This window comes from Salvia hispanica, chromosome 2 (genome assembly GCF_023119035.1).
Source record: "Salvia hispanica cultivar TCC Black 2014 chromosome 2, UniMelb_Shisp_WGS_1.0, whole genome shotgun sequence".
In the NCBI taxonomy this organism is placed as follows: Eukaryota; Viridiplantae; Streptophyta; class Magnoliopsida; order Lamiales; family Lamiaceae; genus Salvia; species Salvia hispanica.
Window position 1 is genome coordinate 13,279,122 of NC_062966.1, and position 27,404 is coordinate 13,306,525.

Consider the following 27,404-nt stretch of genomic DNA (forward strand, 5'->3'; position numbering starts at 1 on the left):
TGTGAATAGATAATGAAAAAAATGAAATATATTACTATTATTATTATTATTGTATGTATTAATAGTTTATATTGTTGTAATTTGGAAAGTTTTTGAATTTGAGGATTTCAGTCTATTTATAAGAACTAAATACTTTAGTTTAATTTATATATTTTTACTACTTCCATTTGTCAACTCCACATCATCATGCAATGTGGTGTGTCTAGTCCAAAGAGAGTTACTCCACCTTTTTGTAAATTTATTATTTACATGCAAAGTGTGAATACAAGAAAGAAAGAAAAGGGAGCATGTAATAATTCAATTCGTGGGCTTATATTCAGAAATATACTATAATTCCGTCTGAAATTTATTCTACTTCCAGTCAATATTCTTTCTAAAATCGAAGAATTCAAACCGCCACGTCTGACCTAAATAATTGTTAATTCAGTACCACTGTGTATAATGTATAAATATGGTATTTGCATGGCCAATACAAATCTAACTTCTCTTGCATTCATAAAATTGTCAGCACAAATATAAATAGATACTAAATGGAAGGCGGGCACAAGTACCGCGGCGTCCGGCAGCGGCCGTGGGGGAAGTTCGCGGCGGAGATACGCGACCCCAACCGGAACGGCGCGCGCATGTGGCTGGGCACCTTTGAGTCGGCGGAGGAGGCGGCGCGGGCCTACGATAGGGCCGCGTATGCGCTGAGAGGTCGTCAGGCCATTCTCAACTTCCCCAACGACGGCCACTACGCCTCCCCCGCCCCAGCTGCTTCGTCTCATCACGCCGAGTCCTCGTCTCGTTCCGCTGCAACGGAGGAGGAACGAGTGATCGAGCTAGAGTATTTTGATAATGACTTGCTGGAGGATCTTCTTCAAACAAAGACCCGAGGGCAGGATAGATCTAAGTAGTAGTAGTAATATTCATTTCATTACTCTCTTTTTTTTCTATTATATTTAATATGAAAGTTAGGTTGATGATCAGAAATGCAAAAAAAAAAAAATATGCTGTTCACTAAATCATAGTAGTACTCTACTAAATACAGTATGTAATTAGTATGTTTGCAATATTTCTTGCCTTACCTTTAATATGTTGTTATATATTAACCACAAGTTCGAATGGTTGAAGACAATTTCTGCTTCATAAGTTAGTGATTTATGGACTTAACTACACATGTTACGAATACTCCTTCAGTTATATACGCTGTTAATAAATAGTAAGTATCACTTTAAACTCTAAAGTATATCTACTTAATCATAAACGTATTAAACTATAAGAAGTTTTTAGTTAAACAACTACTTCTATAAAAAAAATACCATGCACCCATTTTTGGCCCCTGAAATTGCATGTAGTTCACCGTATGCCACTATGTAATTTATACTTGATGTCGCAGGTTTTATTAATACAAGTCGTTAATTAGTTTGATTTCATTGAATATTTCTCTAGTTCGAGACCATTCTTGATCAAATGTGCATATGCATACCTTATGATTTTAAAAAAGGTAATGATAAATGTACATACTAATCTTAACTGTAATAACAAGAACAAGAAGTGCACTACAAACTTCAAAGTTCAAACTACAAACAGTACTGATCGAAAAAATCTTGTCAAAAGCGCCTTTTGAATAAAATGTTGAAATTAATTGCTCAGTGACTAATTCCAAGAGTACACCTCCTTATGGCGATTATATTATATACACAATTCAACCCAAAAAAAGTGCAAACATTGTTTCTGGCCAAATAAGCCTTTTCAAGTATATATTGTTGCTAGTGACTGGTAAATGTGTTTGTTTCGATCATATGACAGTATAGAAAATAAAAGTGAGGATCTTCAAACCCTTTATCAAAAGTAGATCCAATCATAAAACGGCATATATATCAGACAACTAAGAGAAATTCTTAGTTGCATTTTTGTAGTTTTGTCAACATAAAAAATTCGACATTGTTCCATTTCTTGAAGTCATCGCTATCTCTGTCTTCAACTCCGAATCTACACTAAACTAGCATAATCTTGAATGTAACACTTTGATGATCCAATAAATCTATATAAGAGGCAACCATTAGCAAGTAGTAGTAGTCAACCACAAGCTGATTAAACTACACTTTACATCAATATACACGTGACATGTACTGATAATCGATAAAATGAGGCAGAGGGAGCTGCTAGAGTTCAGAACCCCACAACACCCTTCATTTGGCAGCAACAATTGGGGCGGGGCGTCACCTCTGCTTGCCCGGAACATTCCAAAGGAGGCTCTCGAGCAGCGCTATTTGAGGCTCAACACGAGCAGAGGACACGAGCAAGTCTTCCCGTCAGCGACAATTGAGGAAGTGATATTCAAATCTCAACCAAGTAAAACTATTAAAGATGAGATCTTCGCCTTTATGAAGGCCAACGAAGAAAATTACAACTATGGTGCTACCCATCGACGCAACAGAGGCCGCCTCTGGAGGTGGCGGCCGCGCAAACAGAGGGCATGCGCGACGCTAGGGAACCCGAGCTCCACGTGGCTGCCCAAATGGGACTCCAAGAATAGATGGCCTAATGGTTGGTGCTAGTTTTGGATTGTAGAGATTCTGATTTCGTGTTTATAAAGCATACACGAAAGCTACAGATGTTTATCCAGTTCTAATTTGTGCAAATAATTTAGTCATTGTTTTAACAACTTATGTTTTTTCTTGATGTAATTTCGTGGGAAAATGAAGTAATATATTGTACTTAGAGCTTAGTAATATGCACTAGACTAGTTAATAAGATTGGATGAGCCGATTGTTATTTATGCCAATATGGACTTTGGAATTTTCATGTTAACCACTTGCACAACATCATGATTCTTTTTTCTTTGGAAGCACTTGCCCCATTATAATTGTTGTTATTTGACCAAGAGAAAATTAGTCTCACTGCTCTTATAAGGTGTTTTTTAGAGGGCCAAGATCTTAATTAGCTAATGATAGAATTTACTTATTGTAGAATTATGAACATGCAAAATTAGCTAGACTGTGTACAACAACATTCGATGATGTTGGAAGATTTCATAATTTTTATGGGCCGAGCCCAATAATCATGCCCGTGGACAACCAAGAAGCCCGGAATAGGTTGTGTGAAATGACTAAAGCACCCCCGCATCTCCAAAGACAGCGAAACTACCGGAATCGAAGCGGTCGGAGCAGCAACGACTAACTTGCGCAATAACCGCCTCTTCCTCTATTCCCATTTCGCTCCAATTCACCCACGGCCTAAATGTCGAAAGCAAAGTTCTTCACCAGCATTGGTAGGTCATCTTCCTCGCGAATTTCGTTAATTTGGGATTGTGAAATTTGAAATGCATCTTCATTTTTTTGCGTTTCAGAATTTAGTAGGATTATACGATCGTTGAAGAAAGATGATTTGTACAAGAAATCCTCTTTCATCTTGAACCGTTTCCAGTGGTCGAAAGCGGATGGTGACAAGTTGGAAAATAAATTGGAGAATAATCCAGCGAGTTGTGACTCTGCGGCCAGCAATAGCAGCTCGTCGGACGACGAGCTCAGCGGCTACAATAACAAATGGAGTCCGGAAATTGCGTGGCGTAAAGCTCTCGAGCCCGCTTTGCAGTTGTATAAGTGGGCGGTTCCTACAGGTTTGTTTTTTTTTTCCAGCTGCAAACTTGTGGAATATTTTGTGTATATGATGGCTCAAAGTTGAGAGCTTGTTGCAATGACCTTCACTTGAGTCGTTGTTAGGAAAATAAAGTATGCAGTGTAGTTGGATTCTAGTAGGTTTGATTTGGTTGGTAGTTCTTATTTAGTGGTTCTTGTTGCATCAATTTGATGCAACTCGAACTATGTATGCGATGTATAAATTGGAATAAGAAGGATTGTAGAGTAATTGATATGAATTATATTGAAATGGATAGGATCATAGGAGTGGTACAATGCAATGAATTCATTCCCAAGCAATTCATAAACACAAATTTCATGAAAGAGTTACAACTTCCTTCTCCTTCCTCCTTATACTCTGCCTAATCGCTCAGCCTCTTCTGGCATACTCATCTAATCCTCACGATTTGAGTGCCTTCTAACCTCCACATAGCATGTAGTGATAGTTGCAGTTCCCGCGTAAATTCACCCCCTTCACTCAATTCCTGCTCTCTATCTTCCTCGGTTCCCCCTGAACCTCTTCTTACAACATGTGCATCACAAATCCTTGGTTCTCCTCTGATCCATTTCTTTTCTTGTAATTCTAGGGCCTGATCTAGTCACCCCATTACCCTTGGGAACTTTCTCAGTGTTCACAGCAGTTTTAGGTTGCTTATAATTCGAAGTAGTTACAGATAATGTTTATTATTAGAGCTATAAGCATTTGCATATTGATTGCTAGTCTGAGTAGTTCTAGGCTTATTATGAATATCTCTAATAGTTAATTCCTGCAACTTAGCTAACGCATATGCATCTGCTAAGGATTTTGGCCTAAACGCATTTGCTATTCATCTATTAACCCTGACAAGAAGAAGCTCAATGCCTGATCTTCTCTAATTCCAGTCCGCGGATATAATTCATCAAAAATATCTATGCAATGTTGCAGTGTACTAACCTAACCTATTTGGGGTTCCTCAAATCTGCGTACGGATCTTCATATGCATCCGCTCCAAATCGAGCTGCCAATGATTGCTCATATTCGCTCCAATCCTCATAGGTTTTATCCCTTACAAGCTCGTGCAACCTCGGTGCCACTGCAATGCTTTACCCTCAAGGTGCAATGCCGAAACTTGTACTCTATCCGTCACTTGTACATCGGTTTCCTCAAAGAAGTATTCTGCTCTCGTTAACCATCCATTGAACAAAACCTTCTTTGTCGAATGTTGGAAAGTCCAATCGCGTCGATTTCCCCCATTTGTTCTTCAGATTCAGGTTATTTAAGTCCCTGCCACTGTTGGTCGACGCTGGTGATGTTTCATCCGATGCCGTTCTGTCCTGATTCTGCAGGCTTATCGAATCGAATCGAGCCTCCATCCGCCCATCTTGAGCTCGGCTCTCTTGTCACAATTCTTGTGATTGCTTCTGAATCAATTCATGCCTTGGATTCAATTCCATTAACATCTTCCCACATGCTTCTCTAGCTCATATGACTGATTGTGATTGCGATCTCGTCAACATGGCCAAGGGGAGAGAGCTCTGAATATCAGTATTCAGTTGGTACAACTCTAACTATGCATGCGATGCATAAAATGGAATTCAGGATTATAGAGTAATGGATAGGAATTGTATTGAATGGATAGGAAGAATGATATGCAACGAATCTCTAGAATAATGCCCAAGCAATTTACACACACAGATTTCATGAATGAATCACAACTGCCTCCTCCTTCCTTCTTATACTATGTGTGATCGCTCTTTCCCCTTTCCTCGCTGTTTCTCATGGCTGTTATTTGGTTAACTCAACCATCAATTGCTGATGTGGCTAGTTAGTTAGCTAAGCTAACGTATTAACGTTCTATCGCGCTTTTATTTAATCCGCACTTCTCCTTTCTTCTCTCTTTCGTCGACTACATGCGCTCTCCAACGTCATTGCATGTTCCGTTCAATCAACATGCAATACCATTTCAGTGTGGAATCTAGCTACTCAGAATGCTGTTCTGTGAAAAGTTTGATTTTAGTGGCTATGTTAGTTGTGATTTTTTTGGTTATTTAAGAGCATCTAATTGAGTATGAAATAGAATGAATCGAATCTGTAACTCAGAATTTGGATTAGTGATTGATAATCGAGCGACAGCTAGAAGCAGCAGACTAAGATGAGGAATATATTCTGTATTTCTGTGAGTGGGGTCAAGAAGGGTTTAGAACAGAGGACAAAGGCCAATGTTTGAACCTTCCTAAAGTGATAATAGAACACTTCAATTTCTGTGTTTGATTTACTCTGGAAGGATAATGACAAGGCAATTTTTTTTTTTTTTTTAATTTGTTGATCTCTTTGGTAAGGATAAGGATCTTGTGTTTATTCTGCAGCAAGTGGAACTGAAAACAAACCACCGGCTACTGATAGAACTCTTGCGGAGATATTTACTAGTTTACAGCGGAGTAAGCTTGGACTGCAAGAGTGGAGTCTGAGCGATATTACTGTTGGCTTGTATCTCATCTATCTTCAGCAAGCATCCACGAATGTTGTGGAGGATGTGAAGGGTGAAATTATCACTTCAGAATCCATCGTGACTATCTATACCCTTCCCTTTTAAATTGGAAAATTGTAAACTAGGACTAGATATTCTCTTATTTAAATAAACCAAGATTCTCTTGTTATAATATTAAATGGAATTATCTGACAATCATTTTGGTGATTTAGGTTCAGGATCTTGTATACAACATAGAACTAGCAAAGGGCGCTTATAAAGACGATGCTGCTGCTCTAGCAAGGAATAGTATGCTCCGAGAAAAAAATGTTGTGAAGTTTGTCAAATATTCTAGCGTGTTGAGGCCTGGATATTATATTGGACTTGATATGCGGAAGAAACTTGTCATTTTTGGAATTCGTGGAACACACACCGCCTATGACCTTGTTACTGATATTATTACCACCGGCCATGAGGAGATCACATTTGAAGGCTATTCAACCCACTTTGGCACAGCTGAGGCTGCTCGTTGGTTTCTATACCATGAAATTAATACCATCAGAAATTGTCTGGAAAAGCATAAGGTGACCTTATCACGTTCTTTTTGTCTCTTTCTTTGCTGCTGGTCTTTCATGAATTTCAAGCCATTGTTGTGAGACTAATTGACAAACAGGGTTTTAGATTGAGGCTTGTTGGTCATTCCCTCGGAGGTGCTACTGCTTCTTTGCTTGCAATAATGCTTCGTAAAAAGTCCTTTAAGGAGCTTGGGTTCAGCCCTGATATAGTTACTGCAGTTACATATGGAACCTCTCCTTGTGTCTCCAAAGAACTTGCTGAAAGTTGTGCTGATTATGTTACCACGGTGGTGATGCAGGTTCTATGAGCTCTATCATTAAGTTTACTGTTTTATTTTTTAGTTATTATATCTGTTTTCCTCATTTTACATGTTTAGAATGAATTTTAGTCTATTGCAATCTGAAATTTCCATAATTTATTTTCTTCTATTTATGCAGGATGATATAATCCCAAGGCTTAGTGTTGCTTCTTTAAAAAGATTGAGGAATGAAATTGTCGAAACAGATTGGTAAGCAAACCACAACCTTTTCATATTGGCCATCGACTTGATTCCCTGAGATTAGGAAAAGCATGAACTTGTGTAAGAATCTGCAACATACCATGGATACTTTCTCGGTGTTCAGTATCTAGAAGATATAATAGCACAACAATGATTTTGGTTACAACAATATTAATTTGGATTTTACGCCTTCTCATGTTTTACCCTTCAATAATGATCCTTTTTGATTTGGTTGATCTGTAACCTTTGGTTTTTGGCAGGGTAAGTGTTTTAAGTAGAGAAGATTGGAGAGGTGTTATAGATGTGGTGACAAATGCAAAGCAAGTTGTAGCTTCAGTACAAGATGTTGCTAAAAAACTTGCTGAATATGCCAAGTTCAGAGGGGAGACAAAGTATCCGGGTATATCACTCCTCATCTATTTAGTGCTCAGTTTTTCAATTATGATAAGACCTCAGATTCAGAATCCTACATGGATTTTGCTAACTATCGCTCTACTAGGGATCACATCATACTCATCAGCTTGGTTACGATAACTGCATGTGTGCTTCAGTTTCTTCATGTAATTTTGGCGTAATAAGTTAATATGAAAAGGGCACCCATCCTTATTAAACCATTTGCTATACCAAATGCCAAAAATATCAACATGGTTCCATCACTATCATTTTGTGTATTGGTAGATAGCAATTTTCAAATGCTTTGTTGATGATGTAATAAATACTGTAGTACTGTGACGATTTCACAGAAATTCCCATGAAGGATGAAATTCCGACGGTTACAAGCGCTAGCCAAATCCCCAGTTCTCGCATCAAAAGCTCTGATCAACAAAATCTTGGGAAACCTGCAAGCACAGTGGCTGAGGAATTGTATGTTCCAGGCACAGTTTATTATTTAAAGAAGAATGTGGAAACTGAGAGCCACGACAGACACATCGAATATTTCACCTTGTTGAGAAGACAACCAGGTGAGCATTTTCAAAGGATACTGCTTTCCAGCAACCTAATTTCAGCCCACAAATGTGATAGCCATTTTTATGCTCTGAGGGATGTAATTAAAGGTATGCCTACTTCTTCGGATGATAAAACAATCAGTTAATAATCTTACAACTTTTATCATACTTTACATTACGATATTATCACTGGAAAATTAAATGAGTAGAAAAAATGGCAAATAATTGTAGTAGGCAGTTTGCTATACTGTGTGAAGATTTATGTTGATTATTCATGCATTACCTACTTGTTAAGGAGTACTACTTATTATCTATAGGGACTTCCCCTTGTTATCAAAGTATGGATTATACGGCCTAAAAAATAAATTTATTTACATTGATGTGATTATATGGATAAGCCACTAATGCTATATTAATGATAGATGTGGCAGGTAATTATTAGCTATTAGCAGTCACATCATTTCTAGTGCTTGTAGCATCCAAGAAAAATTAGAAATAGCACATTTTGTAGATATTCATTATGGTATAGTTATGTTATCACTCATTGTTTTCTGGTCGTGCTTACTAGATAGTTGAAGCTTTTCATTTAATATTTGGTGCTATGTAATGATAATTATGGGTTGACATTAGCTATAATCCATGTGAAAATTAAGGAGCCCTTCATCCAACTATTGATAGTGGGATCAATTTAACTTTAAAGTTCACAAATCATGCAAGAAAGAGAAACTGTAAAGTCCATCATATTGTCGAGTCATCTTAATGTGCATCGATATTCATTTACAAGCTCATTATCTATCTCAACTCTCAAGAAGGAAAAAATAGATAAGCAATTATTATAATAAAATAATTGATTTGTGCTTTCCGTTGATCACTAGCTTTAACAGATACTGTTAATCAACAGGAAAAGCACAGTTGCCTTTCTTTCTTTTGTAACGTTATGTCACAAAAAACATAATAATGAGTTGTACCCGCTAATTAACCATGATTTCGATGTATAATGAAAATGGAGTGTAAGGTGATCCACAAAATCTGCCGCATTTTACCACAATTTCCATTTCGTCATTTTTTTTATTCTTCTCAAGTATCATATATTTATTTAAATTAAGTAATATATGAAAATGAAATAAGTCATTTTATTCATCTCCTTATTACTTTCTTACACAATTATCATATATAGAATTAACAAATGATATTTTTTTCATCATGACATTGCTTTTCAATCATTATTTAATACACCACCGTCCAAAAAAAATAGTCCAATTTCTAAATACCACTAGTTTGAATGTGTAATTGGTAAAGTTTGAGAGAGAAGGGAAAAGTGGTGGAAGTAGTATTAGTGAAATGTAGAGTCCATATTATTAGTTGTTTTTCCTCATTTTGAATTGGTCTAATTTTAATGGACAACCTAAAATGGTAAAATTATATTTTTTAGACGAAGAGAATAAAAAATACTTCTTAGACTCAACATTTCACTCATATAGTATATAAAAATAACTCATTTCATAAACTTTTTCCATCCATTTTCCTTTACATTTAAAAAAAACTAGTTCTATTTATATTGAATAGTGAATTCTAATACCCTCCGATCCTATGCAAATAATCAGCTACTACTTCTTATTCTTCTTGTGCGTACCGTGTAAGTGAAGAACACTTTTGCTTGCTAATAAAAATATAGAATTGTGTTTTCTTTTTGTTTATCGCATAATGTCTACAATTGTGATTATATTTCTTATTGTCTTTAAAACATTATTTAATCTATTGGCTATAAAACTTTATGTATTTTATAATTCAAGTGCAAATTATTTCGAAAAACATTTTATTAAAAAAACGGAATTTATCAACGAACCACACACAATTAAATTTAGTTTTTGTGCTACTGAAAGTTTGAATCCACCTCCAAAAAAAAAAGAAATTAATTTTGTTGGATGATCACATTCTTCTGTCCCACAAGATTTACATCAATCCCTATTTTAAGGTTTGAACATTGAAGATTTGCCTACTTTTTCAAACTACTCCCTCCGTCCCAAGAAAGATGACCCCTTTCTTGGACGGCACGAGATTTTATGCAACTTTATTTTGTGTGTTAAGTGGAGAGAGTAAAGTAAGAGAGAGGGAATAAAGTAGAGATAAATGGGTTACTATTTTAAGCAATGGGTCATCTTGATTGAGACAAACTAAAAAGAAAAGTGAGTCATCTTCAATGGGACGGAGGGAGTATATTTTAATTTTGTTTAAACAGTCTATTCATTTTCCAATAATAACTGCAAAAATCGAAAAGTAGAAATGTTTCATTGGAAATGAAGTTCCCTAGTGTTGCTGTCGTTTTCAGTAGTAGTCAAAGTTATCTCATTTCTGTTCCTGGGATCGAAAATTGTATGTCCCTAAAATTTATGCCCACTCTTCACTAGCTATATATATTTAGTTTAGTGCATGTGTCATATAGTTTGGTGACCATTTATAAAATTTATCCTAGTAACTTGGAGTACTATTAAAATAAAAGAACTATCTGCTTTTATGGATATAATAATGTTTTTTGTATTATTATATATTAAGTAGTATTTAGCAAGTAGGAGTATATTTTTTACATATTTTCAAGATGTCGGAATCATTGAATCATAGTTCGTGGATTGATTTAATAGTGAGTACACGACTTCTTGTTACAGTTCTAAATTTTGGGGTGAATCATTCAATCACGAGTATGAATGCAGTAATATTAATTAAGGGTATTAATGTCAATAATAAAAAAATAGTTATAACTTAACTTTTAAAAATATCTCTAAACTCTAAATAATTATAATTATCTCAATTTAAATTATTTTTTCACACAACATATATCAAATTAAAAATAATTTTATAAGAATTCCAACGGGATCTCAATTGCATATGTTTCGATGTCAAAATTTGAAAAAGAATTCATGAATTTTCGTATTTTTTTGACAAGCAGATAATGTCAACATAACAATCATAATATGTCAATATAATACATATACAATGTCAGTGCTAAATTGTGTTAACGTATTCAAGGTATCGTATTGATATTTTTTATACACTATATTGACAGTTTTTTCAAAACCCTAAATTTAGTGATTCTTCTTATCTTTTTAAATTTAAATAATAATAAAATAAAATTACACATGACAATATATAGATCACTAAATCTCTACAAATCTTATGGTTTTAAATTAGTTGTAATTAGCAATTAAGGAGTGAATTAGCAATTGATCACTCCCTCTAAATTTTTTTATATCTATCATTGATGTGATTCGTTTATTTATTATTATAGTAATGTTATCTAACATTATAAGATCATATGAATATGTATATACTCAAGTGTATAGGTACCATGCTGTCCATGCATGAGCTACGAGATTTCATATGAAAATGTGATTCAGAAATATATAAAACATATATGTGTTGGATGTTAGAAAAATACACTGCTAGTCTAGCATTGCAAAGCTAGACAAGATCAATCATCGTCACACGTGTGTTAGACGCACGTGTAAACTAATTGTTTATGCTAGCTCCACTAATAATTGTATATATATATATATATATATATATATATATATATATATATATATATACGACACATCACACATTATCTTTTAAATTTGTTTCAACCGAAAAAATGCCCTTCCTGTCAAAATCTTTCAAATAAAATCTCTTTAAGTACCTTTATTGGTCAAGACAATTTTGCATATATGCAAACTTTGCAGTTTATTCTAACAATGTTAAACAAAATTATTAGCTGTCAGCATCTAGAATAACAAACTAAATTATGCGAGATTCCGAAATGGTCTCAAAAAGTTTGAACAGGAAACACAATTTCACCTGAAATAAAATGTTTGCTAGAAAAGGTTTGCAGCTTCAACATAATTATTGTGCATGTAATTGATTAATACTTCGTTGATACTCTGTGTTTTAATTAGGGAATACATACACTGAATGAAATGATTGAATCATTTTTATAATTTCTTTCTGCCCTGCGCATATACACACCTATAAAATACGTGTCATTAAATTTTATATTAAAATTAAGTCTAAATTAGAGATCTTAGAATAGGCCGTATCAAACTGTCTAAACTACACTGGCATATTTATAAAATTTATTTTTTATAGTAAAGATAAATTATGGAATTAATCTTTTTGTAGTTATGTAATAATCGACATTGTTGTAGATACATTTTTTTAGTGTAATAGATGCAATGTAGTATAACGAATTCGATGCATTAGCATAATGCAATAGAGTTTCTGAATCTTTAATGAAACAGACAAATTGTCAATCCTTAATACATTTAAAACTTAATTTATAGTAGTATAACTCTCTAGATTCAATTTTTTATTCACATACCATATTAAAAGTAATTTATGAGGATTCTAACAAAATCTCAATTTTATTTATTCGATAGAAGAAATTTGCATGACACAAAAATATAATTTGTATCTATCTATGACTATCTATAGAATAATGTTTTTCATTGCAATATTATGATACATCATGTTAATGTACATGTATAGTGACCTACATTAAATGTATATAATGCTGAAAACGTGTAGTGATAAAAATGATAACTATTATATTCCAATAATTTGTATATAATGAAGTTTGTTGTAGTGGAATAATGATTAGCATTCAAATACAACGTATATAAATGATCGAAGTTCAGTGTATATAATGCACAAAAAATTTATGTATTTCTATATTGTATACATATATTATACTACATACATAATACAATTATCAGTTACTGATGTTCATATATATAATAGGAGTATGAAACAATAGTTAATGTGCAATGAATATAATGTAATAATAATTACTACTAGTACTTTATTTTTTTAAAAAAAATAAAGGCTCAAACCATTTATAAATGGGTGAGGAAGTCAAGATACAAACAAATCAAAGATAAAAATTTCAAACAAGCTAAGTAAAAAAAAACAATAAAAGCACAAAAAACTAAGAAGCCGGTAAAAAAGACACTCAAACCAACATGACCGGACTAAAATAACTAACAAACGCAACACCCAAAACTCCAACTATCAGTGCTCAAATAGCAAACCAAAAGGCAAAAGTATAAGGAAAAGTCATCTTAGCAACAACCACTAAGTAGTGTGATTGTCAATTTTTTTCTGGCCTAGACAGCTCTTCATCCACCTAATTCGGTAAAAATAAAAAATTCGAACACCAAATTTTAATCTGTGATCCCAATCTCTAAAAAATAAATTTTTTCTCAACGTTCCATTTTGACTAGTCTTTCTGTCAAATTTAACACGTTATGGGTATTATTGCAATTTATATAATTTTAAAATTTATATATTGGGCGTAATTAAAAATGTCGGGATCTGTAATAAACTAGTACTACCACAATTTTTAAAGGTGTTCTACAGTGTGAACAAAGAGATTAAAAAGAATACTCGTTGGCTGCGCTGTCCTGTTTTGAAATAGTTGAGCATTAATTCTACATTGATAGTCCAAGTTAATAGCTAGTACTCCCACTGTCTTAAAAAAAAGATGATCTATCCTTGGTAACACGAGAATTTATAACTTTATCTTGTACGTGAAATGATTAGAGTAAAGTAGAAAAGAATTAAAAAATAAAATAAAGATAAATATATTTAATTTATATTAATTAGTCATTTTGTTTGAGACGAGCCATGAAGTAAAATGGATCATCTCAGCGGCGGGGCGAAGGAAGTAATTGTTTACGGAACCCAATTTAAAATATTACTCCCTTGCTAGTGAGTAGAGAAAGAGGTGGGCTGGCTGGAGTGTGTACATGCACGAATGGTTACACATTGTTGAAAAAACTTTACCTGTTCTTTTAGCACTTTTCTAGTTGCTGTTTTTGTCGGCGATCCACTCCACCTCTATACTTGAGTTAAATTGAATATTCGAAATTTATGTTTCAAATAGTTTTAATTAATTTACTCTTTACCTTCTAACTTCTAAGTAGTTGATTCATATTCTTTTTTATGAATTATCTAAGAGTAGTTTAGGGATTTTCTTTTTTAGCAAAAGACTTTATTCTCACCTTTACTCTTTTTATCTCTCACTAATACTTTTTTCTTTCTTTTACATTATTAATCTTTCACATTTAACCTTTAAATATCCCATTTTGGATGAATGAGCAATTGAGTTGCAAATATTACTACCTAATTGACATAAGAAATGCGGAGCAATGCATAAGTGTATATCTCATACTCCCTCCGTACCATAATAGTGGATCTGTGAAAGCGTTATTTTTCGGCACACATTTAAGAAAAATTGTGTTAAGTGAGTTAGTTAAGTAAGAAAAGAATAAAGTAATTAATAAATGAAAAAGGTAGAGAGACGAAGAGAGAATAAAATAAGAGGGAATAAAGTATGTTGACATTTACTAAAAGGGAAATGACTTCACTACTATGAAATATACCAAAATAGCAAAATGACTCCACTAGTATGGAGCGGAGGGAGTAGTAGTTAAATAAAGAAATAAATAAACTATTAAAAATACTTTAACACCGGAAAATATAACTTCAAAAGGATGCACCTAAGCCAAGTGTATTTATGTTACTAGTTTTTTATGGCAAGATGTCCAACCTCTATACTATTTTAAAGGTGCACTTTGCACGTTCTCATCATCGCGTGACATCCAACCTCTCTAATTAGCCTGCTTGCTTGCTTTCTTTCTTTCCTTTTTTTTTAAAATATATTTATGAAATAATTGATAGTAGTAATTTGATATATTAGCATTTTGTAAACGTCCAACCTGTTTAATTAGTTAGGTGCACTGCCTTAGATAATTATATTTATACTACGTGCCACGTGGATGTAACTATTTACAAGTTGGATAGAATCTCTAATTTCTACTATAGTAAAGTTCAGACAGAACATATGTATGTATGTGTTGTGTACCAATCAATTTATAACAAAATGGAAAACCAAGTCACTGTAAGTACACAATTTGAGCAAGCTAAGGTCTACATGTTGGTGGCTTAAAAGCAGTGGCAAAGATGAGTAATTTATAATGCTAAATTAATCAGCATCAATTGTTTTTATATTATTATTCTACTTTTATTGCTCGACAAGCTATGCCCTCCCCACGCTTAAAGAATACAGAAAAAATAAAAATTCCCTACTTTAAATCTCCATGTTATATGCTTTCTCAATAGCATGTTCTTGTGTTCTAAGTGTCACTATCTTTTGTTTCATTCTGTATTGGAATATGCCTCTCTTTATTAATTACTTTTTCCCGACCTTTTGTTTTAGGGGATTGAATGGTCATCTCTTCTCTCACGCTTCCGCGGCACTTCTTTAATTAGTACATTTAGTTGTGTGAAAATTGAGGGTTTTATCATTTGAAATTCGAATGTGAAGATTAATGAGAATTTATTACTACACTTTGCTGTGTAATGTGATTCACATATGAAATTTGTTAGCATCGCTGACATGTTCTCCACCTTATTTAGCATTTTTGTTTTCATTTTATTTCCCCTATATGCTTCATAAATTATCATCTTAATCATCTAATTTGCAAGATCACGTCGTAATCAAAACCTATATTGCTATTTATATTCCTCACCTTTGAAGTTAGAGGGAAGCGTTAATATAATTTATACTAGTAGTTATAAAATTCCTTACTTCCGGTCATAATGTTAGGTTGATCAGAAAAATAAAACGAAAAAATTACTAACATCAACTGCTAAGTTAGCGGTGACTGCAGCTTATCTCAATTTAGCTTAAACAATAGCGTTTCACTTTAGTAATTTAATGATTCAATCTAATCACAGTTTAGTATAATTTTAGCAAATAGCTAGGTTGTCTATTTGGCATTGTAATTTGGGCCGCTCAAAAGGTAAGACAATTGACATTTGACAGCAATATAACAACTAAAATCACATAAATACAACTTTTCATCTAAATATAGTGAAAATGGATTTACATCGTTATGTAGGTCTGACGTGATCTATAATAGATATAAAATGTGTTAGAACTCAAAATTCTAACCTTTTAAGAACTTTAAAAATACTACTAATAACCATATAGTATATGACATTCTTTCTCATCCATATGTAAATTTTGTGGACTCCTTTATATAGAAAGGTTAATCATTTTCATATAGAAGAGAAGATCATCATTTGAAATTATTTACTCATTCCAAGTGAATTTAACATTTATAAATCACCTGTTTAAAAGGATAGAAACCACATTTCTATTTTAGCGGAACTAACCTAAGTTCAGATGTCACATCCTTGATTACATTTTATATATGTCACGTCGTTTGATTAGATTACCAAATTTTTATAGTGGTAAATATATGCAATCGAGAAAAAGAAGAAATTGCCCCATGCTTCATATTTTGTCAAGACTTTTGCTTGGGATTAATGAAGAGCGCATGCAGAAATTTGTAGGGTGAAGAGCTAAGAACTTTGATTATTTCTCATTAATTGCAGAATCATTGAGAGCATTGGTTTTTGTATCGATAAAAAAATAGATAAATCTCATTGGAACTCCAAAAATTGATAAATCTACAGATCCCTATAAGCAAAATGCTAGGAAACCTTCATTAAAAATGTTAATAAATTATAGTATGTCGTACCATAGCAATTCTTCAACTTTGTGCATATATATATATATGTCTCTCTCTCTCTCTCCAAGTCGGCAATGGACAGAAGGCCGAATAAATGAAATTCATGTTTCTTACTTAGTATGGTGCTCTATATGTTTGCAGGAAATTGTTTTTTTTTGTAATAAAAACAATAATGATATAGAAATACCTTTAAAAAATTATATGTTCGTTAAAGGTATCAAAAGATTCAAAACCCTGCTTTTCTAGTGATCCAATATTATTGCGTTATATGACTAAATTAAACAACATCCGTCACGGGAATTATAATGTTGCAAATTCGAAATTATACGTATTCGCTAAATGTGTATTAATCGTATACATTTATTTACAATGTTATATCTTGAATATGCACTTGTAATTAGTACAAATATGATACTAGGTGAGAAAACATAGTTTAACTTTTTTTTTAAAAGTATCCATAAATAAACACTTCTAATTCTCAGATTAGAATTTTCCTGACAGTAGAAAGACAAGCCCAGACAATCAAATAATCAATATACCAGACAAATGGGTTTGGTTTATGTTAACTCTTTTGTTCTTTAAGAAACCTCAAAGGAAAATATATCCTAATTAAATCATGGAGTATGAGATTTAGGAAAAAGTGTTCAAGATAACATTTTTCTCAAGTTAAAAAAATGAAATTGGACTAATACTGTAGCCCCACAAGGGAACCACTTGTAATAAACTACACAAAAAATATGATCCTCCTCACCCTTCTGTTATTTATAAACAATGGTGTGATCAAGCTAAGAACTTAAAGCAAGACCTTATAGTATACCAAACATAAAAAGGACCTTCAAAAATTCTACTCTAAAGGCTCTGAACAAGAAGGAATTGATAGTGACATGACAGGATCTAGCTCCCCTTGTGGTGCTTGCAAATTCTTGAGGAGAAAATGTATCAAAGGTTGTGTTTTTTCGCCTTATTTCTGCCATGAACAAGGTGCTACTCATTTTGCAGCTATTCATAAGGTATTCGGAGCTAGCAACGTGTCGAAACTCCTTGCTCACCTCCCGGTCAGCGACCGGAGTGAGGCCGCCATCACTCTCGCCTATGAAGCTCAAGCTAGGCTTCAAGATCCTATTTATGGCTGTGTTTCTCATATTTTTTCCCTCCAACAGCAGGTCTATATATTTTTCAATTTCTTCTTTTTATTTCAATTTTTTAGGGTTATAATTAGGCTCTAACCCTAACTTTTTTTCTAGTACAGGTTGTGAATTTGCAAGCCCAATTGGCTTCACTCAAGCAACAAGCAGCTCAGTGCATCATCAACAACTCCAACTCCAGCAGCTCTGCAAACCCTAACCCTAATGATCATAAATTCTACGGTGAAAACAACTCTCCACCGCAAGATCTTCATAGCTGGTTGCAAAATCAGATGGAAACTCCACAATTTGATGCAAACAATACCTACTACTCCGGTGGAAGCATGGACTTGAGCGCGAGCGCTTCTGTAAAACACGAAAACTCGAATTTTGGAGAGCAGAATCCCTCCTATGGAAGCATGGATTCATTTGAAGATCAACAGTGGCCGTACCAAGATGCTGGTGATGATCTCCAGTCAGTTGCTTTTGGACACCTTCATCTTTCTTGTTGAAAATTTAGTTAACTAGCTAATTATGTTTAATAGTAATTCTCTGTCATTCATGATTTGTCTGGAAACCCTAGGAATATTCTGCTGTCAGAATAAACCTATTTTGTGGATCCTATGAATGGTTTTTAGGCCTGTGTAACCTGGATATACTTATGCAGAATAACAGCACATTATAAATTAACCCTGTCCTTTGATTTGATAGATTTGTTTTGTTCCCCCCAACTGATCATATATATAGCTATTCAGACCTAAATCCTAGAAATAAATGAGTTACTAAACCTGATGAACTATTATTATTATTCCAATTTCCAACCCTAGCTATTAGTATATGTTCATTTTTGTTGCATTCACTTTTCATACCTTATTATTCTTGTGATTATCCATTAGGTTGTGAGCCTTACAGGTTTCTTGCATATATAATATGTACTCCCTCTGTCCTCCATTATGTGGTTTTCACTACATTTGTGGTTACGCATAAGAAACCTATACGACTCACAACCTAATGGATAATCATGTATGAAAAGTGACAGAGTGAGTACAACAGTATGATAAGCCATAATTTATCATGCATCTAGCATAGACACACTCATTCAACTATAAATGATCAAAACCATCATTCATCTTTGGCCGTGCATTTTCGTTCTTCCCATTCCTTCACCTCGATCAACTTTCAGCAATAGATCATTTATTAAACAATGTCATTGATTAGCATTACTTGATGATATGCATGATGTTATCCAGACTAAAAACTGTTAGTGCTTCTGTATATAGTATTTTTTTTTTCAATTCTATTATATTTTGGTTTGATGAGGGTATTTTGAACAACCGAAGCTAATATATTGGTAGGATTCGGAAATGACTTTTCAGTTTTCGGTCACAAAATCACCCTGAAAATGCTATGTTCTGTCTGTGTCATGCTTAATCACATACAAGTTACAACAGTAATCACCCATAAACTTCAACCTATGACAACTTGGAGATTAAATAAAATTAATTCAGCATGCTTATGCATTGTCTCAAATGACAAGATGAAACTTCAAGTTAATTTCCACTACAAGGCAATTCATTAATCATGTAATTTTATGTGCGTCTTGCCTGTCTTGCGTGTGTTTCTAACCTTTCTTGAGTGTGCTAACTTTTGATGTTTTTTCATCCTTTTCTGCTAAACTGAATTTAGATTTTGGGTTATGAACTGGGCCTACCTACACTGAACGTTTTTCTTAACTACCCCTTCATAATGTCCATTAGATTAGGGCCTGGGCCCTACTCCTCCTGAGGCCTATGAATTCATATTCATGAATAAATATTGTTTCATGTGTTTTCAATACACTTCATAGTTCATACTTATATGTTGGAGTTAAGGAGAAATTAATGGACCATATTCCTTTACACAAGAAATTAAAATTACTGTATTTTATTAAAATTAAATGTTGTATGTTCGAAACATTTTATCTTCTCTTTTCTCACAGGTCCAGTCTATACCTTTCCCTTTCCAAGTTTGAATTGGATTGAAGCTTTGTCACGGATAACCCCGGATAATAAATAGTTTGAAGATATGTATTAGTCATATTAAAAGATTAAAGTGATGACATTCTTGATCAACACTCAACCGGGTAATAAATGGAGTATAATTAATAATATCGGTACACTATCATTTCATTTTTGTATGTCTTTTCAAATTGTAAAAGGGTTTTCAACTTTGAAAGGGGCCACAAGCCGCTAGCTAGCTTGACTAAAAAGCTCTTATTTTAAATTGCTTGCAAAATTTATGTTTGCATACAGTTCTATATTTGATATAAATTAAATTATACTAAAGTTTAAACGGATTAGTTATTGGTTGAAAGTCTCGAGTTATCAAGTAATCCAATAAATTCTGAATAGGAAAAGCCTCCACGACAAAGAAATTAAAGTAATCTTTACGACATAGGAGTATATAGGATTATGATTTTGTTCAAAATAAATAGAGTAATTATCAAAGCATGTCAAGTGACTGTTTTACCCTCACAAGAAAAACTAAATGCATAAGGATTCATGTGCCCTTTCTACGATGAATAAACGTGGATGTTCAATTTGTAGCGACAACTGGTGATCAATCAAATTTAATATTCAGCCAAAATATATGGAGTATATAAAAAAATTAAGTTGAGAGTTCAAGTCCCAAAAGAGAGTAAATAAAAAAAATCTCAGTTCTAATGTCATGAATCCATCCTAGGCATGTTGAGGAATCAAATCACTTGCAAAGAAATTGAAGATCAAAATATGTACTACTACTATTATTGAATAAATAAAAATATATAATTAAAATGCAACGTTTTCTTTTTTTCTTTTTTTTTTTTCTCTTTATCCTTGAAAACTTGAGAAACAAAACTTGAAAATTTTAATTTATATATATATGTGACCCTTCAACTAATTAATTATCTATGTAATATTAATTGTAGTAAGATTAATGAGATGGGTACTCTTAACAATTTGATGAGCTAATCTTCAATTAACTCTCTAAGTATGAGGCAACTGCACTCAATTAGGGGAACATTTGGTCTGCATATTTGAGAACAAAGTTGTACTAATATAATTAATTAGAATTGTATAATGAAATACATTAGGTAAACCTACTAAGAATTAGGCCATAAACCCTAGACAATGAGCCCACTTATAGGATTATTTATAGAATTACAAGCGTGTGTTTGCTTCAATAAACTTGATGGCTTTCACCTTTTTTTGCCGATCCCAATGAATAAAATAAAACAAGGACGATGAATATCAATGTCATAATTTGCAATAAAAACGTATGGATATTCTTGTTCCTCATTTGCAAATAATCCGAAAATCAAGCGTGTGCTTTGATAGTGAATATGTGTCAGAAACTATTTCATCAAATACATTAATTTTTTTTAAAAAAACTGTGTACTAGTTTTCAAAAAATCTTCCGATATATATGTACATCTGGAAACGCATACGCAATGTATTTAATTGGTTAGGGATGTTTTAAGTATCACCTACCCACAAATACCAAATTAAATGAAAAATGTTTTCTTAATTAATTAGCATAGTGAAAAAGACAAAAAAGAATTCAAACATATCTCAATAATGCAAACTTAATCTGCTAAATAAAATAACTTAAGAAGCTGTTCGTGCCATTATAATATACACTTGTCCCATAAAGGACAAAAAATAACAAATTCAACTCACATTCCAATGCTTCTATTTCAATATCTCAATAGGACTTATCATGGGCGGTCTTCTAATTATTAATATCGCGATGTTATTAACTAGTATACTTGCATAGTTGGAAAGTTTGAAAATATAGTATCACCAAAGTTCCAAAGTTAAAATCGTGATTTTATTGTCTCTAGAAATTATAGTAGTATTTTATGGCGAATTATTAGTCTCCCATTGACCAATTATGTATCAGTGTGATTTGTCCTATTAGAACAATAGATGTAACGCAATAAAATCGAGTGGTTTAAGTCTATTTGAGTTTCATATATCGTTAACTATATACCATAAGATACATCGTGTTTAAAGCTTTTTTTTAAATAGCATTCGTACGTGGTAAAGTTAGTTTATCGAAAATGAGCCTAACACATACATTCATCCAATGTTAAAATAATACTCCCTCCGTTCCATAGTAATAGAGGCATTTCATTTTCTGCACGCGTTTTGAAAAAATGATATTAAATAGTTAAAGTGGAGAAAGAGTAATGTAAAAGAGAGAATAATGTAGAGAAGAGTCTTATCTACAATATTCTCTCTCTTATTTTACTTTTTCTTCACTTTAACTATTTATAATTATTTTTTTAAAATAAGTGCACAAAATGATGTCTCTATTACTGTTGAACGGAGGGAGTACTATAGTTTGATAGATTGTTGTGTTCAGTTCTTACATGTAATTTTAGATACTACTATATGTGAAAGGTAATTCGAATGAATTATTCATCAATAATCAATTCGGATTTTCATAACTCGTAGAAAAGTGATGTCAAACCTTTTATTATGCCTTGTAGTTAATCTATGCAATATTCTTGATTTATTTGTATACAGTAATTAGGAGTAAGAGTAAAATATGCCCATTTCCTTAAGAACAGTTTGGGAGAGAATTTTCTTGAAATGCCTCAAATAATACGATATTAATAGCCCAGATGTTTAAGAAGCTATACTGCTATAGTGATGTAGATCCAAGTGTTGGTAACGTGATTGATGTTGCAGATGAAACAAAAACATCTACGAACAATATCCCATATCTAATATCTATGCAAAGAGAGAAGTGAAATCATTGTATAGATAAGTCTTATATGAGGTATTCCTTGTATCACTTACATTCGAATTTAGAAGCAGCAGACTTGTTAACATTAGGTAGCGCTATGACTTCATACTCAATTTCCATTATATACAAAGAGATTTAACCCTGCAGTGAGCATCATATATCGATGATACAAAAGTAAATAATCAATCTTGATTGTTGATCATTCTAAGAGCTAGCGCTTGGAGCTCGCTGAGATCAGTCGGAGAAGGTCTCTTCTTGGTGTAGTAGTAGTGCTCAACATCTTGTCTGCTTTCGATTTCGTGCTGGTCGTGCTGCTCGATCGAGTCCAGCGAGCTCTGAGGCGATATGCTCGAGTACAAATTAGTGTAATTGGGAGGCGGAAATGGCCCCATTGCACCGCAATTCCATTGATTGTGATCACCATTCCGCGACTGGTCCATGACGTTTTGCGCTAGCTGCGCTTTGGCCTGCATCACCTGCGCTTGCAGATATGCCACCTGATACATACAACTTCATTTTGTTAGTTAACAAATCATACTTCAATTTGATGAAGCTAGGGCTTTTAGGGCATTCATAAATGATAAATGACCTGTTGTTGAAGGGCGAAGATGTGAGCAACGCAGCCGTACACAGGATCTCTGATTCTGGCCTGGGCTTCGTAGGCAATGGTGACGACGGCCTCGCAGCGGTCGGCGGCCGGCACGTGCAGCAGCAGCTTCGACACGTTGCTGGCGCCGAACACCTTGTGTATGGCGGCGAACCGCGCGGGGCCCTGCTCCGAGCAGAAATAGGGGGCGAACACGCACTCCGCCGCGCACTTCCGCCGGAGGAACTTGCATGCGCCGCACGGAGATCCGCTGCCGCTCGCCATTGATAATACAAGTGTGCTTTTGCCGGGATCAGCTTATATAGAAATTAGAAAATTGAAGCACACGAGCACACTAGAAAATGATGCACCAGAGAGAAGGGGACATGGAAGGTCTGTGTGTTTGGTTTGAAGGAGACATTTCTTAATGGCTTATGCAATATGGGCTGGGTTTTTTTTTATTTTCCTATTTCAAAATTCAAAATACTAGTGCGTGGGTGTTTTTAGTTTTGTCCCATTTTTGTTATTCTTGCATCCATCTATAATTGAGAGAGGGGTTTTTTATAATATCTTTTCATTGGATTGAAAATTCTAATATAATGTTGCCAACAAATTAATTAGCCTCCCCACCCACACTACTACTATTATTTAGACTTCTGTTTATGCAATTTTAGTCTTCTATAGTGGTGTTTTTTCGTATTTTGATGTTAATAATTAAACAACTGGAGTATGATGTATACGACTCTTATAATTAAATAGTACTAATTTGATATAGTTTCAGTATTTCATGAATAATTTGCTTGGTTCTATGTTCAATTATTGAAATATGCATTCTCGTGTGATTGGAATATAGAATATCTATTTGGTGTCAATAGATACTTAGATTTATTAAATTATTTCATTAATATATTACCAAATGATTACCCGCAATTAGGGTCGTGCGACGATATAAAATGGAAGTAGTTAATTATTCCAAACAAAAGTGTTATATGGTACTCTCTTCGTCCCATTCAATTAGATGTCCATCTTTATCTTTTAGTTTGCCTTATTTAAAATATCCATTTTCTACATTTGAAAATAAATCATTTTCTCATATCTGCTCATTAAATATCCAACTACTACCATTTTTCTTTCTACTTAATATATTTAACAAAGCATCTTAAAAAGTAAAATCTCATTTCATTCAAGAAAACATGGACATCTTGAATAGGATAGAAGGAGTATTCAACAATATACGTACTATATGAGTGTATAACATACTTTTCATTGTGAGCCAAGTCAAAGTTAATTTGATAACGTGACTTGTGAATATAAGTATAATGAGTATAAAATCATGTATCTTTTTTTTTTATAAATTACTCCCTCCGTCCACGAAAAACTGTCCCAGTTTCCCATTTCAGTCCATCCCCCAAAATTTGTCCCATTTCACTTTTACCATTTTTGATAGTGGATCTCATATTCCACTAACTCATTCTTACTCACATTTTATTATAAAACTAATACTTTAAAAGTAGGACCCACAATCCACTAACCTTTTTAACTCACTTTCCATTACATTTCTTAAAATCCGTGCCCGGTCAAACCGGGACGAATTTTCATGGACGGAGGGAGTACTATATTATGATGTTACATATTTTAAAGTTTTATATAAGAATAATATATTGATTAGTCGGCCGTGTATAATCAAATCTTAAGCGTAAAGGTATACTGCATATGGATTTATCATAATTCATCAGTATTATGAAATTCATAACTTGTATACATACGGATTATAAATTTCATAAATTGTATGTATAAATATATATTCTTTGTTGTTTTGATAAAATAATGCTATTTTAGCTGTGACCACATTCCATTATTTGAATCAAACGATCTCTTGGACTTTTGTGCTATCGTCGCTTTTGGTTTTGATCATATGATTTGGTCTCTCAAATTGTTTAAATAGTAGTACTATGAGTTTGTTTGAAAGGTTGTTCAAAAAAATATTTTTTTTGCGCCGAACGCCGCACCTGGGAACTGCTGCTAAATTTTGTTTACTTATTTATTCTTTCTGGAAATTGGATTAATATAGATTATTGACACGTAAAAGTGATGTATTCTTATAGGCTTTAATTTATAATGCTACTCTTGATTAGTGACAAATAAATTTTTTAATGAAGCATGGTTCAATGGATTTGAATACAAATATACAAGTACCAAATTAAACCTTGAGAGAAGCTACGGTCATAATATGACCAGATATATTCGTAATTTTAGAAAATATATATAGTAAAATTGAATTAGTGTACATTTATTTTTTAAAAAAGATTATGACCAGTCTATCGCTAAATAGCATTATTCCAAAACCTTTCACTTTGTTTGTAATGGGTTACTGCCCAATTCACTCACTTATTAAAATGCCCAAAAAGGGATAGCTTAAGGAATTAATTAATCTAAATTTAAATATTAATCCATTATAGTATTACTAGTGTGTACTTTGTATCAGTATAATGGAAAAGATGAGTTATGAATGTTGACTTTTGAGGTGAGTGAAGTAAAAAAAGTTAATACCAGGACTATTTTATTTGGGTTTGTGAGTTAAATGAGGTTGGAAATCGGGTTGCAAAATAAATTGGCCATGAAATCAGTGCTATTACCTCGCCTTTATTTCTCAGCTCAATAAAGAGTATAGTTATTACAACATTGACTTGGGGCCACCTCGTGTAAATAAAATGAGTTTTTAACAACAATCTTCTGTTCAAACTATATGTCAGATTAAGTAAATTTAAATTTTAAATCAGGTTTTATTTAGGGTTAATTACAAATTTTGTCCCCACTTTGACACTAGTAGTAGGACGGAAAATCTAACTTTCAGGCCAAATAATTTAATTAGTATTCCATGGAGGGACCTAAATGTTCAAAAAATAGTTCATATATAGACATGAAAAGATATTGGAAAGATCATGATATACAAAGTTGGTATAAATTAAAAAGCCATGACATTTTTTATAAGAACATCATAGCATTAATATAGCTCCCGATATAATCTGTAACAAAGCATTTTATTTATTTACACATTCTTCACAATCACAAAATTAAAAGCGCAATGCGCAGAAATGTCATAAAATAAACCAAACCATAAAAACTGAAATTAAACCGAAAAAGGTCAAATGCTGTTTACAAATTGCATTGCAACAAGCAATCAAATATCACATCCACAGATTAACATCTGAGTACTACCTGCATACCATCAATAAATGATAACTGTATATTGATTGGAGCTGTCCAATTGCGCCGAGAAACCGCCTGCATCATGGCAAGGCTCTGCTCTCGCTGCTACTCCGCCAGTTGAAGAATTGCACAGTTAACAAGCCCAAAAACAAGCAAGTTGAAGTAATTGCAAATTGATGACAGAAAATTCTACTCGGCCTACAACTTACGTTACTAATGTCGACTCTGATAAACACGCAATACGTTAATGGAAAAATAAAAGAAAAAGATCAAAAGAATAGCCTGTCACAAGTCAGAGAACAGATGGTGAAAAGAGAGAAGTTTCTTATAGTACCACACATGCATTTCAATTCATAACTCCTTGAACTAAAAGAGATGCAACAGTCCAGTCCAATGCACGAGTTAAGAAGAACTTTATTTCTAACAAATAGGAATCCAACCAAAACTTGGCAGGAGAATAAATAAGGCAGTGCCAACTATAGCATAGAATAGGTCACAAGATATTTCGCTTTAAGAAATTCTCAGTACAAAGTAAATAGATGGGCGTAATTTTACCTTGTAGAAGTTGTACAAACAGAAGTGGAGATTAGGCATAATCTACATTCAGTGTTCAAAAAGGAGAGACAGAAAAAATGCAGATTCATAATGTCATCAAAAGTCCAACTAGTACCACATATCATTTGTTAGAGGCTAAAATTAGTAAAGTTTCCTTTTCTCTGATAAGATGCTTACCTGGAACCTCACTGCTACGGACAGAATACTTCCATATGGAGCTGATGGACTGTAGTAAACACCATTGGATGCACAGATCACTAAAATTGTCCACTAAGATAATGGTGTCTAAAACTTAAATGAAAAACAAATTGAACTTAAAAGGGAAAGGAACCTAAGCAGGGACAAGAGAGATGACAAAATTTGAAATCTTACAGAGGTTTGAAACATGGATGATGAGAATTTGACTAAGTACACTCAAAATATGCTTCTATTGCACTCCTTCCGCAGATACTCATGACAAAAGGTGGACTCATCTTGAAAGTGAGGGAGAGCTA

The 27,404-nt window shown here is 33.4% G+C and overlaps 4 protein-coding genes across 7 annotated transcripts; 3 read left to right on the forward strand and 1 right to left on the reverse strand.

Moving 5' to 3' along the window:
* The first annotated feature begins 512 nt into the window (after window positions 1–512).
* On the forward strand, window positions 513–950 carry LOC125203447 (ethylene-responsive transcription factor ERF098-like). Its single transcript, XM_048101790.1, has one exon. It carries the CDS (start codon window positions 531–533, stop codon window positions 894–896), a length of 366 nt encoding a protein of 121 aa, XP_047957747.1. The 5' UTR covers window positions 513–530; the 3' UTR covers window positions 897–950.
* A 2,174-nt stretch (window positions 951–3,124) lies between these two features.
* Window positions 3,125–8,689, forward strand: LOC125203873. 4 transcript variants are annotated; one of them, XM_048102378.1, is made up of 9 exons: window positions 3,125–3,256; window positions 3,335–3,604; window positions 5,970–6,169; window positions 6,304–6,654; window positions 6,744–6,944; window positions 7,084–7,154; window positions 7,406–7,545; window positions 7,889–8,200; window positions 8,661–8,689. In XM_048102378.1, exons 1-9 carry the CDS (start codon window positions 3,226–3,228, stop codon window positions 8,666–8,668), a joined length of 1,584 nt encoding a protein of 527 aa, XP_047958335.1. In that variant the 5' UTR covers window positions 3,125–3,225; the 3' UTR covers window positions 8,669–8,689. The 4 variants fall into 4 exon arrangements, with proteins under 4 accessions (XP_047958335.1, XP_047958334.1, XP_047958333.1 ...); XM_048102377.1 differs by lacking the exon at window positions 8,661–8,689 and adding an exon at window positions 8,515–8,644; XM_048102376.1 differs by lacking the exon at window positions 8,661–8,689 and having other exon boundaries at window positions 7,889–8,265.
* Window positions 8,690–17,490: 8,801 nt separating this feature from the next.
* Window positions 17,491–18,466, forward strand: LOC125203276 (LOB domain-containing protein 29-like). The gene is made up of 2 exons (XM_048101586.1): window positions 17,491–17,825; window positions 17,912–18,466. The coding sequence occupies exons 1-2, from the start codon at window positions 17,547–17,549 to the stop codon at window positions 18,296–18,298; spliced, it is 666 nt and encodes a 221-aa protein (XP_047957543.1). The 5' UTR covers window positions 17,491–17,546; the 3' UTR covers window positions 18,299–18,466.
* Window positions 18,467–22,546: 4,080 nt separating this feature from the next.
* Window positions 22,547–23,547, reverse strand: LOC125205482 (LOB domain-containing protein 16). The gene is made up of 2 exons (XM_048104452.1): window positions 23,149–23,547; window positions 22,547–23,056 (listed from the first exon to the last, which is right to left on the reverse strand). The coding sequence occupies exons 1-2, from the start codon at window positions 23,428–23,430 to the stop codon at window positions 22,742–22,744; spliced, it is 597 nt and encodes a 198-aa protein (XP_047960409.1). The 5' UTR covers window positions 23,431–23,547; the 3' UTR covers window positions 22,547–22,741.
* Between the last annotated feature and the right edge of the window lie 3,857 nt (window positions 23,548–27,404).

Bases quoted from the DNA above. Each gene is read 5' to 3' on its own strand.
- LOC125203276 (XM_048101586.1), top strand. From the start codon at position 17,547: ATGACAGGATCTAGCTCCCCTTGTGGTGCTTGCAAATTCTTGAGGAGA. The intron at 17,826-17,911 runs GTCTATATATTT...TTTCTAGTACAG, and splicing joins TTTTTTCCCTCCAACAGCAG to GTTGTGAATTTGCAAGCCCA.
- LOC125203873 (XM_048102376.1), top strand. From the start codon at position 3,226: ATGTCGAAAGCAAAGTTCTTCACCAGCATTG. The intron at 3,257-3,334 runs GTAGGTCATCTT...TTTGCGTTTCAG, and splicing joins AAAGTTCTTCACCAGCATTG to AATTTAGTAGGATTATACGA. The intron at 6,945-7,083 runs GTTCTATGAGCT...CTATTTATGCAG, and splicing joins TTACCACGGTGGTGATGCAG to GATGATATAATCCCAAGGCT.
- LOC125205482 (XM_048104452.1), bottom strand. From the start codon at position 23,430: ATGGCGAGCGGCAGCGGATCTCCGTGCGGCGCATGCAAGTTCCTCCGG. The intron at 23,057-23,148 runs GTCATTTATCAT...TGTATGTATCAG, and splicing joins TCTTCGCCCTTCAACAACAG to GTGGCATATCTGCAAGCGCA.
- LOC125203447 (XM_048101790.1), top strand. From the start codon at position 531: ATGGAAGGCGGGCACAAGTACCGCGGCGTCCGGCAGCGGCCGTGGGGG.